At 40.7% G+C, this 20160-nt stretch overlaps 1 protein-coding gene across 5 annotated transcripts in view; it reads left to right on the forward strand.

Moving 5' to 3' along the window:
• Window positions 1–20160, forward strand: part of gtf2a1 (general transcription factor IIA, 1) — a 72719-nt gene that overhangs the window by 35912 nt on the left and 16647 nt on the right. For 4 of the 5 annotated variants that reach the window (XM_072273126.1, XM_072273136.1, XM_072273112.1 and 1 more), the window contains exons 2-4: window positions 3164–3265; window positions 9870–10074; window positions 17401–17483. In XM_072273126.1, coding sequence (XP_072129227.1) covers window positions 9888–10074; window positions 17401–17483 — 270 coding nt within the window. In that variant the 5' untranslated portion in view covers window positions 3164–3265; window positions 9870–9887. The remainder of the gene's footprint in view (window positions 1–3163; window positions 3266–9869; window positions 10075–17400; window positions 17484–20160) is intronic. The other variant, XM_072273119.1, reaches the window with a different exon arrangement.

Consider the following 20160-nt stretch of genomic DNA (forward strand, 5'->3'; position numbering starts at 1 on the left):
CTGTACCTTCTGGTCCTAGACTCCTTCAGGATAGGAAGCATCTGTCTCCTCTATTTAGGCTTTTCAATATTCGATAGTTTTCAGTGAGATTCCCCTCATTCTTCTAAACTCCAGTGAGTAGAGAACATCAAATGTTTCTCATACATTAGACCTTCCATTCCTGGGATGATTCTCGTGAACCTGGCAGGGGGATGGGAACTGGAGTTGATCGGGCCAAGAGTGGGGCAGTTGGTATACAGGTAGGTGCAGTGTGTTATTTGACTGTGAGGAAGATAAGCAGATGAAAGAGCAAAATTGCAGTTATTGGGATGAGTTGAAGTATAATGTGGGGGCAAAATCAAAAAGTGATGAATACAACACTGAAGGTATTATACTTGAATGCACACTATACGGAATAAGGTAGATGATCTTGTAGCACAGTTAGAGATTGGTAGGTACAATGTGGGCATCACTGAATCGTGGCTGAAAGAAGATCATAGGTTAATGTACAAAGATGCATGTTTTATCGAAAGGACAGGCAGGTAGGTAGAGGGAGTGCTGTTTCTCTGTTGGTTTAAAAAAAAATGAAACTAAATTATTAAAAAGATGTGACGTAGGATCAGAAGATGTAGAATCCTTGTGGGTAGAGTATTGTGAGCAGTTTTGGGCTCCTTACCTCATTAAAGATGTGCTAGTATTGGAACAGGTCCAGTAGAGGTTCATGAGAATGATTCTGGGAATGAAAGGGTTATCATATGAACAGTGTTTGATGGCTCTGGGCCTCTACTTCCTGGAGTTTTAGAAGACTGAGGGTAATTTCATTGAAACCTATCGAATATCAAAAAGCCCAGATAGTGAATGTTCCATATAGTGGGTGAGTCTAGGAGCAAAGGACACAACCTCATAATAGAGGGATGTCTCTTTAGAACAGATGAGGAATTTCTTTAGCCGGGGGTGGTGAATCTATAGAATTCATTGCCACAGATGGCTGTGGGTATATTTAAAGCGGAGGTAAGGATGTCAAAGGTTACGGGGAAAAGGTGGGAGAATGGGATTCAGAGAGGTAATAATTCAGCGATGATGGAATGTTGTAGCATACTCAATAGGCTGAATGTCCTGATTTTTCTCCTATGTCTTTTTTGTCTTGTGGTCACCTCTTCAGGACTCTTAAAAGTCTGGCTCAGCGTGGGCATAAAAGTACATTGTACAATTACTGCTATTTTTTTTCAATCTATTTAATCGAAATTAACAATGAACCCCATTCATCTGATTTTCTTCCCCATATCAATGGCATTCTTTGTTTATGGTTAACACTTCAACACCCTTTCAGCTGTTGGCTGCCTGGAGGATCACGATGTATCCATAAATTCAGAAGTTCAAAGTAAATTTATTATCAGTACATCTTGAGTAGGTTACATGGTTGGTACAACATTGTGGGCCGAAGGGCCTATAATGTGCCTATGTCCAATGTTTCATCAAGGTACATATGTCAGCATATAAAATCCAGAGGTGCATTTTCTTGCAGGCACACTCAGTAAATCCATAAACCATGATAGAATCAATGAAAGACTTCACCCATCAGGGTGGACAATATGGAGTTCCTAGAAAAGCCTTCTGGTTTTGTAGTAAGTCGGTAGAAATCTCCATCTCTGGACAATTGCAGCAGCTGAGCATGAATCAAGGATCAGTGCAAAACTCAGTGCAGGATAGTGAGCCATCATGAATGTAAACAGACATAGAATCTCAAGAAGGACTGATGGAAATCTTTAGTAACACATAAAATGTTGGAAGAACTTGAGTAGCATTTTGAAGGACGACTGCCTGGGAAGGCATGATTTTAAGGTGATTGAAGGAAATTGAAGGATGTCAGAGGGTTTTTTTTAATGGAGAGAGTGGTGGGTGCGTGGAACGTACTGCCAAGGGTGGTGATGAAGACAGGTATATTAGAGACATATAAGGGACTTGAGAGATTTACAAGAAAATGGAGGACAGTTTGGAATGGAAGCATTAGATTGACTTTAGAGTAATCCGTGGGTCAGGCAACATCAAAGGCGAACATTGAACAGTACAGCACAACATTGTGGGCTGAAGGCACTGTGATGTACTGTTCAGTGTTCGCATTGATGTTGCCTGACCCTCTGAGTTGCTCCAGCATTTTTAATTGACAGCAGAGAATGGCATTGAGGGAAGCAAATCTCAAGAGAGTTCAGGATAATTTAAAATGTTACTTGCAATAGCTTTCTGATGTATCAAGCTAATAAAACAAATAAACTACCTAATAAACTAGGATTCTAAATAATTTATTCACAATGTATCCATATATAGCATGACAGCCACATTAATTTTCATTTTATGTGAAGAGTTTGAGTGGTAGATGTGCAGTTGTGGGACATGGGCAAACATTAGTACTTGCTGTAAGTCAAATAGATCAATTATATTTGGCTTAAAGACGATGGTGCTGTTACATTTAGATGTAGTAACTCTGAGATGTGGTTGGGTAGATAAATCGGCGCTCTGCTCTATTTGTAGATACAGTACTATTCTGTAAGTCCTATTGGAAATGTCTTAGTATATGTAGACATTAGCTTTGAATGAAACTGCTTCACCTTTAGTTGTTTAAATGGCCTGTTAATAATCATGAATCCAGCCATACTCTCAAAGCACTGTCATTTTATAGATACCATAGAGATGGGTGCTTTACAGGGAATCATATACCTAACATCTTCAGGGAAAAACTGACAAAAGGTGTTGTCAATGGCTATCTGTTGGTGATGAAGACTTCAGTACAGAATGCTAACTTATACTGCATCTAGGAACACCAAAAAGCTCATTGATAATATAAATACTACACTGTCCTGGTGGCTTTTGAATGCTTAAGAAGCCAACTAGTGAAAGATATTTTCTTTCAATTTTGAAATTTGCTGAGAAAGATGAATTTTCAAAGGTCCTTGGAGGTAGAAGCTATGCAAAGTTTTCCTTTTATTACTAAGTGTTTGTTTATCTTTGTATGGCTTATTCATCTGTTAATAATTCACTCCACTGCTCTGTGGCAAATCCTGTTATCTTGAAAAACATACAGTACATATTTTAGAAAAACATCCAATTAATTTCAGTAGCACTGTAATATCCATAACCAAAAGTATGAACTCTTTAATCTCTTGTTTATTTTGCTTTGTTTCTTTAGCCTAAACTCTACAGATCAGTGATTGAAGACGTAATTAATGATGTGCGGGAACAGTTCCTCGATGAAGGAGTGGATGAGCAAGTTCTAATAGAATTAAAGACGGTAGGTTTTTTATTTAAAAAAACAATGCCCGTTTCAGAGTAAAACTAGGATAGAAAAGTGAACATGCTATGAAAGTTTAACCTGATTTGCATCTTGGTGATAATCAGTTCTCTCATCTTGGCAGCATTATTTTGACATTGCAGCTTTGGCTAATTAAACACAAGAATTACATGAAATTGATGCTCTGATTTGAATTTTTTATTGGTCAGGTAGGAAATTGTCTTTGCAAAGCAATTCAAGTTTACCTTCCATAATTCTAAATGAGTGATTGATTTAGCCATCAATAATGCAATTTTCTTGCAATTATGTTTGTATTTTTTCTTTTTGGGTTCTACAAGATTTTAAGTGATATTCTTTTCTGCTATAATGTAATTTAGGTTCACAATTATATTCAAGGATACAAACAAGAAAAAAGTGTCAGCAATATTATTTCACTTCCACTGCAATAATTACAAAGCCTGTGCAATTATTTGGGTTTATTTGGTTGCAACAGTGTTGTGGCTCCATTGAGGATTGTAAGAGCATCTAATGGTTTAGCAACAAACTCAGCTGAGGTTTGTTCTTCCTAGTATAAACATCGGTGGGGATCTTTCCATTAAGAAGTAGGCAAGTGGTAATAAAAATAACTTGAAATTTAAGTAGTCATAAAATTAGGTTTCGCTCCTAGTCCCATGGGTGCTCACTTTTTTTTCTGGCATTACTTAATACCTTTGCCGGCTGGTGGCGTAGTGGCATCAGTGCCAGACTTTGGAGCGCAGGCTCCCGAGTTCAAATCCGCCGACTCCCTTACACGCATCCCATCCGTGCTGGGTTGAGCGTCGAGCTAGCAACTCGGCCTCATAAAAATAAAGCCTGCTTTAAAAAAAAACTCTGTCACGACGGCGTCCAGATGACTCCAGTCGGAGAAGTCCTCCTCCTCCTCCTCCTCCTCCTCCTCCTCCTCCTCCTCCTCCTCCTCCTCCTCCTCCTCCTCCTCCTCCTCCTCCTCCTCCTCCTCCTCCTCCTCCTCCTCCTCCTCCTCCTCCTCCTCCTCCTCCTCCTCCTCCTCCTCCTCCTCCTCCTCCTCCTCCTCCTCCTCCTCCTCCTCCTCCTCCTCCTCCTCCTCCTCCTCCTCCTCCTCCTCCTCCTCCTCCTCCTCCTCCTCCTCCTCCTCCTCCTCCTCCTCCTCCTCCTCCTCCTCCTCCTCCTCCTCCTCCTCCTCCTCCTCCTCCTCCTCCTCCTCCTCCTCCTCCTCCTCCTCCTCCTCCTCCTCCTCCTCCTCCTCCTCCTCCTCCTCCTCCTCCTCCTCCTCCTCCTCCTCCTCCTCCTCCTCCTCCTCCTCCTCCTCCTCCTCCTCCTCCTCCTCCTCCTCCTCCTCCTCCTCCTCCTCCTCCTCCTCCTCCTCCTCCTCCTCCTCCTCATCCTCCTCCTCATCCTCATCCTCATCCTCATCCTCATCCTCATCCTCATCCTCATCCTCATCCTCATCCTCATCCTCATCCTCATCCTCATCCTCATCCTCATCCTCATCCTCATCCTCATCCTCATCCTCATCCTCATCCTCATCCTCATCCTCATCCTCATCCTCCTCCTCCTCATCCTCCTCCTCCTCATCCTCCTCCTCCTCATCCTCCTCCTCCTCATCCTCCTCCTCATCCTCCTCCTCATCCTCATCCTCATCCTCATCCTCATCCTCATCCTCATCCTCATCCTCATCCTCATCCTCATCCTCATCCTCATCCTCATCCTCATCCTCATCCTCATCCTCATCCTCATCCTCATCCTCATCCTCATCCTCATCCTCATCCTCATCCTCCTCATCCTCATCCTCATCCTCATCCTCATCCTCATCCTCATCCTCATCCTCATCCTCCTCCTCATCCTCCTCCTCCTCCTCCTCCTCCTCCTCCTCCTCCTCCTCCTCATCCTCATCCTCATCCTCATCCTCATCCTCATCCTCCTCATCCTCCTCCTCATCCTCCTCCTCATCCTCCTCCTCATCCTCATCCTCCTCCTCCTCCTCATCCTCCTCCTCCTCATCCTCCTCATCTCCCCCCTCTTCCCCTTCTTCATCCCAGCCGAATTGTAACATGATTAAGAAAATGATTTCATGTTCAGGTCTTTGCTCATCTATGTAGAGTAATGGAAGGAGCTTTTGGGTGCTTGCCCACAGGCATTTCTCAGCCATGGCAAATGGTGAATAAGAGGGACACGTAAGGACTGTTCTCTCCTCTGGTTTGCTCTTTCATCACAGGCAACACATGTTTCTCCTTCATTGTAGTCCCGTGCATGACAGGAGTTGCAATTTTAACTTCCTCACTCCTCATTCCCTGTGGGGGAAACAGCAGTTTACTTGTATTGCTTTCAATTTAGTATATATTGGATTGGTTACTTATAGTTTAGGCTATGCTCCATTGGAGGGACCAAATGCAGATTGAGTAACCCCAAGCTTCAAAACACTTTTCACTTTAGTTCTTGGCTTCATTATGTCTCTCTGGCCTTGATTCCTTTGCTGTACCAGTTCAACATAATGCCAAAGAGCAGCCTTTTGACCAGGCACATTACAGTCTCCTGAATATAGCTTCTAATTCAAAACTTTAGGTGATTACTCTGATCCTGCTACTTCCACTAGCACTTTTTATTATGCTGACTTTTTATTTCTTGTCTGCATGACCCCTCAGCATTACACCTATCTGAGCATCTATTCTTTCTTTCTCTCCCCCTTCTTTTGCTTAAAACTTCTTTATTCTAACTTCCAGTTCTGATGAGAATGTTGACCTAAACTGTTAACTGTGTTTCTCTACAGATGTTGCCTGATCTGTTGATGCTTTCGTCTTATGTATATTCTTTCTAGTTGATGTTCTTCCCCCAGAAGATTTGGTAGCTTTATTAGACCTGTGTCATTTCCATTAACCTTTCACGAGTCAACATGTTTAGGATTTTTGATGTGGCTCTTGAAAAATAGCTTTGCAGTGTTTTTTGTTGTGTGCCATACTTTGCCAGAGCCTCGGCGACCACTTTTTCAAGTGGTTGTCTTGGAAGAAAGATTCTGTGAGTGGTCCCCCACGTCCTTCTCACAGCGCAGTTTTTTTTTTTACGAGGCTGAGTTGCGAACTTGACGTTCAACCCGGCACGGATGGAAAGCGCGCCCAGGAGCCGCCCGAATAGATTTGAACTCGGGAACCTTCGCTCCGGAGTCTGGTGCTGATGTCACTGCGCCACCAGCTGGCTTTGCAGTGTAGTCTAACTCAAATTATGGCCACTGGTATTTCTAATCTTGCTGTGGTTAATCTCAACAGTAGTATTTAAATGTCAGTAATTTATTTTTGTCAAAGCTAGATATGTTATTAGGGACAACCTGCTTGCAATTATGGGAATACAGTTGTGGTATAGATGATGCAAATGAAATGTTTTTCCATTTTCTGAATAGAATATGCCACTGTTATAACTTGAAGTGCACTACACAACACTATTTCCATTTCCCACAGAAGTTATACCACAACCTTTACAAATGAGATTGCCATATTGGCAGAGGGCATGTCTGCTTTTATACCTACCCAGACTTGTACAGTGCTTGGAACCAGATTCTCTGGATGAAAGCCAATCCATTGACTGCTTTTCATGCAGAGGGCCACAAATTACTTGTGATACTGTTCTCCTAGTCTGGTTTACACCTTCACAATTTGATAGAGAAAAAAGAAAATGGATCGAAGTAGGAATTTTGATATAAATCATGCTCTGTAATATATTACATTGGTGTACATCTGATAGATGACATATGGCTGACTGTGGATAGATATAACACGGGACAGACGTAAGATATAATACAAGGTGTCAAGGGTTACAAAGCAAAGGCAGGATAATAGGTTTGAGTGGGATAATGAATCAGCCAGGATGGAATGGAGGATCAGATTTGATGGGCCGAATGGCCTAATTCTGCTCTATATCTTATGATTTGCTGTTCACACCAGAGAAGGACTCAAAAAGGCAGCACCCAATCATTAAGGACCCTCATCAGCCAGAACATGCCCTCTTCTCATTGCTACCATCCAGGTGGCAGTACAAGAGCCTGAAGACACACTCAGCGTTTCAGGAGCAGCTTCTTGCCCTCCACCATCACATTTCTAAGTTGGCAATGACCCCATGAAAACACTTCTTTTTTTTTGCTCTCTTTTTGCACTATTTATTTGACTTCTTCCTATAAATATTGTAATTTATAGATTTTTTTATGTATTGCAATGTACTGCTGCCACAGAACAACAAATTTCATGACATATACCCTGTGATATTAAACCTGATTCTGATTCTTATTGATGTTGAGGTTGTTGATGAGCTAGCCTTCATTTGTGTTCTGAAGTGCACTGTAATTGGTATCCATATGCTCAGATTTCCATTGTATTGATTTTAATTTAGTATATATTGATTTGGCTGCTTGTAATTTACCCTATGCTGCATTGGAGAAATGCACAGTGGTCAGCCAATGGGACTGCCAGACTACATAATTTCTGATTTCCTTTTCTGTTGTAATGTAAAGATTGAGTATGAATTTCTGTGATCCATCCTAGTTATCCACCTCAAAATGCATGAACCCAGACTAACAGGGAGAATATGTTTTCTAAGCTCATAGTTCTGAAAAATAGTCAATTAAATGTTAACCTTTAAAAATGGATTCCGTATGAAGTGTTTAACATATCCCTTTGAATCTCCAAACAGGAAGTCATAATCTTTGAATAGGGTCTTTCTTCCTTAGAATTCTCTGCTGTAAGGAAATGATTATGGTACTGGTATTATTTAAGACACCATTTCCTGTGATGGTATTGAGATTGCTGACCATGAAATTCAAAACTCAAACAAAGACATTAAGCCCTATCCAGTATAGGTAGCTACAGGTATCCTCACTAAAGGGAGTTTATACTGTAACTACCCAATCTTCAAAGTCTAGTTCACTTCCCTGTTTAACTTCCACAACGAGTTTAGCTGCCAATACTCACCATTTGAGCTGGATTCCCCCTCCCTACCAAGAAGATACTTCCAACTAACAAAGAAGTTTAAAACACAGTTCATTTATTTTCAGTAATACAGGTTTAAATTCAAACAACATTCTTAGAACATACAGAGAATTTTTATTTTGTAAAAGATTTCCAAATTACAAATCACATCTAAAACAAAAGATTTGTAAATCAGAAGTACATTTTTAAAAATATTTGTTTTTGCACTATTTTTAATCTATTCAATGTGCATATATATACCTTAATTGATTTACTTGATTATTTATTTTCCTTCGATATTATTATGTATTGCATTGTACTGCTGCTGCTAAGTTAACAAATTTCATAACACATGCCGGTGTAAATAAGCCTGATTCTGATTATAAGGTAAGTAGACACACCATCAAGCCGTAGTCGAATCAGTCGTCCGTCGTAGAAATTGAAGGCAGAGAAATAAATTCTAATTCTCTCCATGTTTCTGTCATGCTACTTGATGTTCTGTACCCCATTCCTAATAAGCCTGAACTGTGTTCTTGATTTACACAGTTTCTTTGCCACTTGTGTGATTTTAACGTGATTTTTTTGCAGATACCTATTAACACAAGTGGTGTAAAAACTTTTGGAGGCAGCGTTCCCAAGCACCCACAATTAATGTTGTGATGTTGACTCTGAGTATATAAACCTTACAACTTTTTAATAGATCAGCTATTGATATGCTAGATGATAATATCCTTCTAGTTTGCAAGCTTCCTTATACTAAACAACTTAGCCAGTGTGTCTGCTTGAAACAAGCCCAATTAAATATATCATCTTGTCTTATACTGTACCTCTTCAAAAGTCAGTCCAGGTGCTGTGAACCAACACCTTGCCCTATAAAAAGTGCTTGTTTGCAAAGCTGTGTTTTTTTTTAAACTTCAAACTGATTACTGTTTGCCATTTACATTAAGAATTGAAGATTGGTTCCAGTTTATGATTGGATGCTAAACAAAGAACATTAGTTGGAACTTCAGCTTATTCAAAAACACTGATCTTTAGAAGTGTCATCTGCTATGTTTACAAAGCTAAGTTCGCAAAAAGCAAGGCCACACTCTGGCCCAGGATAGTGAATATCTATCACATTCTTCTCCCTGTATTTATAGCCCATCCATGTTCAGATCTATTGCAAAGTATATAATGTTCATTATTATCTCATCTTCCCAATGGCACCGATTAAGAGTATTTTAAACTATTCATTCACCCCTGTCTGGATCCTTCTCTTTGCCATCTCTGCCCTTATCACATTTCTTTTCAAGTGTTTTACTGTGGCCTTAAGTTTCTTACAATTACATCAGCTAAACTGAATTTAACAAAACTTCACATTGTAACTTGAAACTGCTATAATAAAATATGAACACTGACGGTATCTGAAGGACCTGCTTTGTAAAATTATACTATTTGTTTCCAGAAACTGCCACAGAATTCTGCTTGGGTCAAACATGGCAGTGATATTTTAAAATCTAGTAGAAAATTTGGACAAAGTTTAAAAGTGACTTTCAACCGATTTAATTATTTATTGTAAAATGTATCTTTCCCAATTGACTTTTTTTTCCCTCTAAGACTTCCATGTTAGCTTTTCCTTTTTATTTCAATCATTTCAGCTATGGGAGAGCAAGCTGATGCAGTCGAAGGCTGTGGATGGATTCCACTCAGAGGAACAACAGATTTTAATTCAGGCACAGCAGCAACAGCAACAGCAGCATCACCACCAGCAGCAGCAGCAGCAACAACAGCAGCAGCAACAACAACATCAGGCCCAACAGCAACAACAGACACCGCAAGTGCTCACCATCCCTGCTAATTCAGGTAAGTTACACTGGCTCAAAGCACAAGATGCCGGAGGAACTCACTGGGTCAGACAGTATTTACAGAAGGAAGTAGATAGTTACTGTTTTGGGTCAAGAACTTTCATCTGGACTTACACGATTTAAAAATTTATTTAATAGAGGACTTAGCAAATTTTAAGAGTTTAGGAGTAATACATACACAAAATGCTGGAGAAACTCAGCAGGTCAGGCAGCTTCCATGGAGAGCAATAAACAGTTGACATTTCGGGCCCAGATCTTCATCGTTCTGATAACAGGTCTTGGACTGAAATATCAACTGTTCATTCCGCTATAAATGCAGTCTGACCTGCTGAATTCCTTAGGCAGTTTGTGTATGTGTTATTCTGGATTTCCAATACCTGCAGTATTTCTTGTTTGATATTTTGGGATATGCTACAGTGCATAAATATAGAGGGTGCACGAGATGGACTTTTATTAAGGCAAGGTCTCATTTTCTCCATCAGGCCATCTGTGACTTTGCTGGTAGTTTTACCAGCTCTAGTTCAGAAGATTATTGGTTCACATTTCAGGGACCTGAACGACTAATCCGGACTCACTTCCTATGCATAGTTTTGGAGTCGTAGAAAAGTACAGCACAGAAACAGGCTCTTTGGTCCATCTAGTTCATGCTGAAACCATTTAAACTGCCTGCTCCCATCGACCTGCACCAGGACCATAGGCCTCCATACTCCATCATTCATGTACCTATCCAAACTTCACTTAAGTGTTGAAATCAAACTCGCATGTACCACTTGTGCTGGCAGCTCGTTCCACATTCTCACCGCTCTCTTAAGAAAGTGGAGAAGTTTTCCCTTGTGTTCCCCTTAAACTTTTCACCTTTTACCCTTAATCTGTAACATCTGGTTGTAGTTCTACCCTATGTCAGTGGAAAAAGCTAATCTTCTGTACTCAGTACTTTGATTTATGAAGGCCAATGTGCCAACAGCTTTCTTTATGACCCTATCAACCTGTGACACCACTTTCAACAAATTATGGACCTGTATTCCCAGGTCTCTTTGTTCTACCACACTCCTCAGTGCCCTACTGTCCACTATGTAAGACCTACCCTGGTTGGTCCTACTGAAATGCAACACCTGGCACTTGTCTGCACTAAATTCCAGCCCATTTTTCCAGCTGGTCTATAATAGTTTTCCTTGCTGTCAACTGCACGCCCAATTTTGATGTCACCTGCAAATTTGCTAATCTAGATAAACACATTATCATCCAGATCATTGACGTAGATGACAAACAACAACAGACCCATTACAATCTCTAGTACTCCACTGGTCACAGGCCTCCAGTCAGAGAGGTAACCAGCTACTATCACTTGGTACTATGGGCTTCTCCCACAAAGCCAATGTCTAATCCAGTTTACTACCTCATTTTGAATGCCAAGCGACTGAACCTTCCTGACCAACCTCCCATGCGGGACCTTGTCAAATGCCTAGCTAAAGACCATGTAGACAACATCTACTGCCTTGCTTTCATCCACTTTCCTGGTAACTCCTCAAAAAACTCTTTAAGATTGGTTAAACGTGACCTACCATGCACAAAGCCATGCTGACGATCCTTAATCAGTCCATGGCTATCCAAATACTTGTATATCCTGAGTTCTGTATTACTGCTTGAAATATTAAATGGAGGCCCTGCCTGCCACCTTATTTGGTTTTGAAATTCCCATGACACTGTTTAGAAAAGGAGAAAAGTCCTTGGTAGTCTGCTAAAGGATAAATATCAACCAATATCTCATAAACAAATTGCTCTTTATTGCTCAGCCATTCTGCGACATTGTTGCAGATATCTTGACTCTTTGTCACAACCAGAAGAACTTCAGTGAATGCTAAGGTGGTTTGGAAGATAATGAGGTCATAAAAGGTGTTTGCTTACATACAAGATTATCTCCATATAACCATATAACAACTACAGCACGGAAACAGGCCATCTCGGCCTGTCTAGTCCGTGCCGAACTCTTACTCTCACCTAGTCCCACCGACCTGCACTCAGCCCATAACCCTCCATTCCTTTCTTGTCCATATAGCTGTTCAATTTAACTTTAAAAGACAACATCAAACCTGCCTCAACCACTTCTGCTGGAAGCTCGTTCCACACAGCTACCACTCTCTGAGTAAAGAAGTTACCCCTAAACTTTTGCCCTTTAACTCTCAACTCATGTCCTCTTGTTTGAATCTCCCCCACTCTCAATGGAAAAAGCCTATCCGTGTCAACTCTTTATCTATCCCCCTCATAATTTTAAATACCTCTATCAAGTCCCCCCTCAGCCTTCTACGTTCCAAAGAATAAAGACCCAACTTGTTCAACCTTTCTCTGTAACTTAGGTGATGAAACCCAGGTAACATTCTAGTAAATCTTCTCTGTACTCTCTCTATTTTGTTGACAGATTTCCTATAATTCGGTGACCAAAACTGTACACAATACTCCAAATTTGGCCTCACCAATGCCTTGTACAATTTCAACATTACATCCCAGCTCCTATATCGATGCTCTGATTTATAATGGCCAGCATACCAAAAAGCTTTCTTCACCACCCTATCCACATGAGATTCCACCTTCAGGGAACTATACAACATTATTCCTAGATCCCTCTGTTCTACTGCATTCTTCAGTGCCCTACCATTTACCATGTATGTCCTATTTTGATTAGTCCTACCAAAATGTAGCACCTCACATTTATCAGCATTAAACTCCATCTGCCATCTTTTAGCCCACTCTTCTAACTGGCTTAAATCTCTCTGTAAGCTTTGAAAACCTACTTCATTATCCACAACTCCACCTATCTTAGTATCATCTGCATACTTACTCATCCAATTTACCACCCCATCATCCAGATCATTAATGTATATGAGAAATAACAGTGGACTCAGTACAGATCTCTGAGGCACACCACTAGTCACCGGCCTCCAATCTGACAAACAGTTATCCACCACCACTCTCTGGCGTCTCCCATCTAGCCACTGCTGAATCCATTTTACTACTTCAATATTAATACCTAATGATTGAACCTTCCTAACCAACCTTCCATGTGGGACCTTGTCAAAGGCCTTACTGAAGTCCATATAGACAACATCCCCCACTTTACCCTCGTCAACTTTCCTAGTAACCTCTTCAAAAAATTCAATAAGATTTGTCAAACATGACCTTCCATGCACAAATCCATGTTGACTGTTCCCAATCAGACCCTGTCTATCCAGATAATTATATATACCATCTCTAAGAGTACTTTCCATCAATTTACCCACCACTGACGTCAAACTCACAGGCCGATAATTGCTAGGTTTAGTCTTAGAACCCTTTTTAAACAATAGAACAACATGAGCAATATGCCAGTCCTCCGGCACCATGTGCATTTCTAATGACATTTGAAATATTTCTGTCAGAGCCCCTGCTATTTCCACACTAACTTCCCTCAAGATCCTGGGGAATATCCTGTCAGGACCCGGAGACTTATCCACCTTTATATTCCTTAAAAGCTCCAGTACCTCCTCTTCTTTAATCATCATAGTTTCCATAACATCCCTACCTGTTTCCCATATCTTACACAATTCAATATCCTTCTCCTTAGTGAATACCGAAGAAAAGAAATTGTTCAGAATCTCCTTCATCTCTTTTGGCTCCACACATAGCTGTCCACTCTGATTCTCTAGGGGACCAATTTTATCCCTCACTATCCTTTTGCTATTAATATAATGGTAGAAACCCTTGGGATTTATTTTCACATTACTTGCCTCACACCTACTTTTAGCTTTTCTAATTTCTTTCTTAAGATTCTTTTTAAATTCTTTATATTCCTCGAACACCTCATTTACTCCATGCTGCCTATATTTATTGTAGATATCTCTCTTTTTCTGAACCAAGTTTCCAATATCCCTTGAAAACCATGGCTCTCTCAAACTTTTAACCTTTCCTTTCAAACTAACAGGAACATAAAGATTTTGTACTCTCAAAATTTCACCTTTAAATGACCTCCATTTCTCTATTACATTCTTCCCATAAAACAAATGTCCCAATCCACTCCTAAATCCTTTCGCATCTCCTCAAAGTTAGCCTTTCTCCAATCAAAAATCTCAACCCTGGGTCCAGACTTATCCTTCTCCATAATTATATTGAAACTAATAGCATTGTGATCACTGGACCCAAAGTGCTCCCCAACACAAATCTCCGTCACCTGACCTATCTCATTCCCTAACAGGAGATCCAACACTACCCCTTCTCTAGTTGGTACCTCTATGTATTGCAGCAAATAACTATCCTGCACAAATTTTACAAACTCCAAACCATCCAACCCTTTTACAGTATGGGCTTCCCAGTCTATGTGTGGAAAATTAAAATCTCCCACAATCACAACCTTGTGCTTACTACAAGTATCTGCTAATCTATCCTGCCAGAGCACTGCTGTAATATTTTCTCTGACAAGCAATGCAACACCTCCCCCTCTTGTCCCTCCGATTCTATCACACCTGAAGCAATTAATTCCAGGAATAGTTAGTTGCCAATCACACCCCTCCTGGAACCACGTTTCACTAATAGCTACCACATCATACTTCCAGGTATCAATCCATGCTTTAAGCTCATCCACCTTTCTTATAATGCTCCTAGAATTAAAATAAATGCATTTAAGAAATTTTTCATCTCTTATTCTCTGTTTATCACTAACAGTGCAAACAACTTTACAATTTTCTTTTTCTTCCTTCTTCCCTACATCTGTTCCTACACTCTGGTTCCCCTCCCCCCCCCTCCTATCTAGTTTAAATCCACCGAAGCACCTCTAGCAAACTTACCTGCAAGAATATTTGTTCCCCTCCAGTTTAGATGTAGACCGTCCCGCCGGAACAGGTCCCACCTTCCCTGGAAAAACTATAAATCTGAGGCCCTCCCTCGTGCACCATGTCTTCAGCCACATGTTTATTTGCGCTATCTTACTATTTTTAAACCCGCCTGCATGTGGCACTGGTAGCAATCCTGAGATTGCTATCCTGGAGGTCCTGTCCTTTAACTTGGTGCCTAACTCCCTAAACTCACCTTTCAGGACCTCCTCACTCTTCCTACCCACGTCATTGGTCCCTACATGGACCACGACATCCGGCTGCTCACCCTCCCTCTTGAGAATACCGAGAACTCCATCCGAGATATCGCGGACCTTGGCACCAGGGAGGCAGCGGACCATCTGGGATTCTCGATCTCTTCCACAGAACCTCTTATCTGCCCCCCTAACTATCGAATCCCCTATCACTACTGATCTCCTCTTTTCCCTCCTTCCCTTTTGAGTTGAAGGTCCCATCTCGGTGCCAGAGATGCAACCACTGCAACTTGTCCCTGTCATCTCGTACTGCATCTGAATAATTTTAAAAGATTATGCATGCCTTGGGCCCAGACCCCTCATCAGGATAGCCCCAAGGAAAGGTCTCAACCCAAATGTTGACTGTCTGTTCCTCTCCATAGATGCTGCCTGACTTGCTGAGCTTCTCCAGCATTTTGTGTTTGCCTCTCAAGATTTTCATCATCTGCAGAAACTCTTGTGTTTACTGTATGTGTCTCTGCAGGTTCTCATAGGTTTATGACATAAATGATAAATTATTTTAATGAAATACAGTAATTTTAAATGAAAATATTTTCTCTTGTTCTTTACGGGAACTAGCCTCTTCCCAGACTAAACTACTGGTAATGGTTATCCTTATTATTAAAAAAAATACCACAGTCCTAGCTCAATATCATTGCCATCCTTTAGCTTAGGCATGAAGGTAACTTTAACCCACCTGGTAATTTTGGATGTTGTAGGTAGAAGTAATTTTTTTTTGCCAATTAGAAGGCATAATCCTTTCTGTTGATCCTCTTTTTGAGAGTAATATCTCAGGGTAGCCAAAGATCCAGTGAACAAACTGCTCCTTGTAATCTGTAGACTGCTGTGCTGCTTGAGAAAGAGAGGAGAAAAGTAATTGTAAAATGTTCTGTTACCATTTTCTGGGATAGTCTCAGTTACCTTCCATAGTTATTAATAAACTGTTCACGGCCAAGGCAGTTACTTCAGTGACACAATATTTTGACTAAGTTCCAGCTGTTGCTGCTGCCAGTGTAGTATGTGGGACTTTGGAAAAAAAAATGGGATCACCAGTACAACTCAGCTGTGGAGATTATTCATATTTACAAGTATAGTGTTGGTGCGTGGCCAAGTGGTTAAGGCGTTGATCTAGTGATCTGAAGGTCGCTAGTTCGAGCCTCAGCTGAGGCAGCGTGTTGTGTCCTTGAGCAAGGCACTTAACCACATGATGCTCTGTGATGACACCGGTGCCAAGCTGTATCGGCCCTAGTGCCCTTCCCTTGGACAACATCGGTGGCGTGGAGAGGGGAGACTTGCAGCATGGGCAACTGCTGTTCTTCCATACAACCTTGCCCAGGCCTGTGCCCTGGAAACCTTCCAAGGCACAAATCTATGGTCTCACGAGACTAATGGATGCTTTAAAAAAAATCAAGTACGGGGATGCTGGCATCAGTCGATTTGGGGTAACGTTTAAAGAACAAAAACTAATTGAGAAAATTGCCAAGATTCCCTTTGTTTATTTGGGACACTATGCTGCTTAATTTGGACAGGATACTGGCCGATCAGTTTTTAACTAGCATCATTCACATGCTCTTGTATGGCCGTTAGACACTACATCGTACATGGAGTGAACATTTGTAAAATATCGTCATTTGCATGTGTTTGTGTTCAAAAAGCAGTGATTTTTGTCACTGATGATTGGTGACAAATAAACAGTAAGACAATTCAGAATTGTTTTGCTCACTACGGTTTCAAGCATTCAGGCTTGGAGAGGCCAGAAATGGCTGGGAGTGAAAATAAAACAATTTCACTACTTCAAGTAGGAACTGTGAAGACTTTGAAGGTATTGATAATTATCTTGTACGTTACAATAAGACAAGATTTGGAGGATGCAAAAATCAATGGCATTGTATGAAGGCAGTATATTTTCTGTGTTACATGTTTGCTCTGATTTTCATTTAGTCAATCATTGTAAATACCTCCGATAACTATTGGGAACTAATACAGTTTTATAGTGTGGTAGTAGCTTTGGTGGTATTCTAATTTATTCAGTATTTCATTTAAATACATAATTTGTTACTTAGTTAAATTGTAGTATATCTGTTTTATACCTTTCTAACTATTTCCATGCAACTTCGGCTTAATGGGACAGCTGTTTAATTTGGCCAAATTGTACTGGCCCTGATGTGTCCCAATTAACTGGAATCCACTGCACTAATTGCAGTATTTCACTTTGCACAATTTATCCCATAGTTTTCTCATCTTCTCATCAATCAGGACCGCAGGTTATTATGCAAGATGGGAAACTAATACAGCACATGAATCCAACTGGCATGGTAAGAATATTCTTTTGTTTGTTCCTTGGCAGCTTTATTGATCATCTCTAATCCTGAAGGGGTTTGGGTTTTAGTGAGACAATTCCCACAAGACCTGATGGGGGAGGATTACTGACAGGATATTTTATAGTCATTCATGTGCTTGTTGATTACTTAAGTTTCTCAGAGCTTCTTTCTTTATGGGAATTGACTCGTTTTTACTGCGGCCTTTGAGTAATTCTGTGAAAGCGTAAAGCTGCCCATCAGTGCCTCTGTTTCACTGATTTTTGCATTCTCGTGCCAGAATGCTGTCGTCTTCACAACTCGGGCATTATTTAGTTTGGCATGCTCTTTTAGTTATGGCCACATGAGGGCACATGGCCCTAGTTGTCTACCTTTTAAAGTTGCATTAGCTTTTTACTATAAAATTATAATCAACCAATTTTTCTAATTGGCTCTTGGGAGAATAAAGGCTAAGAGAGTTGATTTCAACTTTGTTTAATATCTGCAGAGTGTATCCTGGTGACTTCTTTCAAATGAGTCCCAGTACCGCTCAAAAATCACCATTACTCTTGATTTAAAAACTTCTGCATTTTGGGAAACATCTTTTTATAGAAGAAATACAGATTTGAAGTTTTCTCCCTTTTGCTGAATGAAATCCATTGGCTTTTCAGTATTGCTGTTAAATTTGTAAGGAATTCAAATTTTTTGTTTTGTTTTAGGGGAAATGGTTTTAAAATTATTTTGAATAGTGAGCAGTTTACTACTTATTAGAACTTAAGTACAAATGATGCATCTTAACTGTCACAATGGGAAAAGGCCCAATTTTATTTTGTGCAGGGCTACTTTTAGTTTTTGTTTAGAGCTTTGCTTTCTTGGGTAATTTTTATCATGCCCCACATACTGTTGCACATGAATATAGTTTCATTGGCTGTATTGTTTTGCTTTCCGGATTGTAATATTTCTTAGCAGGAGAACAAAATCCTCTTGCATATCTTACTATTATTCCTAAAAAAAAAAAAAAAAAATAATTGCATTACTCTACAGAAGTGAATATGCTTTGGTATTAATAGAAACATAGAAAGTCTACAGCACAATAAAGGCCCTTTGGCCCATGATGCTGTGCCGAACATGTACTTACTTTAGAAATTACTAGGGTTACCCATAGCCTCTATTTTCTAAGCTCCATGTATCTATCCAGGAGTCTCTTAAAAGACCCTATCGTATCCGCCTCCATCACAGTTGCCGGCAGCACATTCCACACATTCACCACTCTTGGTGTGAAAAAAAACAACTTACCCCTGACATCTTCTCTGTACCTACTTCCAAGCACCTTAAAACTGTGCCCTCTCATGTTAGCCATTTCAGCCCTGGGTAAAAGCCTCTGACTATCCACACGATCAGTGCCTCTTATCATCTTATACACCTCTATCAGGTCACCTCTCATCCTCTGCTGCTCCAAGGAGAAAAGGCCAAGTTCACTCAACCTATTCTCATAGGGAATGCTCCCCAATCCAGGCAACTATTTCTTTGTTTTTGGAATACCTCTATCCTGCACCTTCCTCATGTTTTCTCAGAAACTCAAGCCATTACTGCTCTGCTGTCATCTCTGCCATCATCTTCTTCCAATTTACTTTGGCCAGCTCCTCTCTCATACCACTGTAATTTCCTTTACTGAAATACTGCTACATCGGAATTTACTTTCTCCCTATCAAATTTCAAGTTGAAATCAATCTTATTGTGATCACTGCCTCCTAAGGGTTCTTTTACCTTAAGTTCCCAAATCACCTCCGGTTCATTACATAACACCTAATCCAGTATAGCTGATCCCCTAGTAGGCTCCATGACAAATTGCTCTAAAAAGCCACCTCTTTGGCATTCAACAAATTCACTCTGAGATCCATTACCAACCTGATTTTCCTAATCTACCTACATGTTAAAAGTTCCCATGACTAACATAATATGGCCCTTTTGACATGCCTTTTCTATTTCCACTGTAATCTGTGGTCCACATCCCAGCCACTGTTTGGAGGCCTGTATATAACTGCCATCAGGGTCCTTTTACCCTTGCAGTTTCTTAACTCAACCCACAAGGATTCAACATCTTCTGATCCAATGTCACATCTTTCTCATGATTTGATGCTATTCTTTACCAGCTGAGCCATGCCACCTCCTCTACCTACCTTCCTATCCCTCCAATACAATGTGTAATCTTGGACATTCAGCTCCCAACTACGACCATGATTCAGTAATGGCCACATCATGCCCGACAATTTGTAGAAATGCAACAAGATCATCTGCCTTATTTCTTATACTCCCTGCATTGAGACGTAACACCTTGAGTACTGTGTTTGCTACCCTTTTTGATTCTGTATCCCTAATGCACAAATAATCACCCTGTTGGCTGCAGTTATGTCCTATCATCTGACTGCACGCTAGCTTTGCCTTTTTACCATTCGTCCTATTCTGAGTCCCTTCATTCCAGTTCCTACCCCCCTGCCAAATTAGTTTAAGCCCTCCCTAACACCTCTAGCAAACCTGTCTGCGAGAATATTAGTCCCCCTCAGGTTCAAGTGCAACCCATCCCTTTTATACAGGTCGTACCTCACCCAGAAGAGATCCCAATGATCCAAGTACCTGAAACCCTGTCCCTGCACCAGTTCCTCAGCTGCATATTTGTCTGCCAAATCATCCTATT

The sequence above is a fragment of the Mobula birostris genome, chromosome 1, assembly GCF_030028105.1.
Source record: "Mobula birostris isolate sMobBir1 chromosome 1, sMobBir1.hap1, whole genome shotgun sequence".
Lineage (NCBI taxonomy): Eukaryota > Metazoa > Chordata > Chondrichthyes > Myliobatiformes > Myliobatidae > Mobula > Mobula birostris.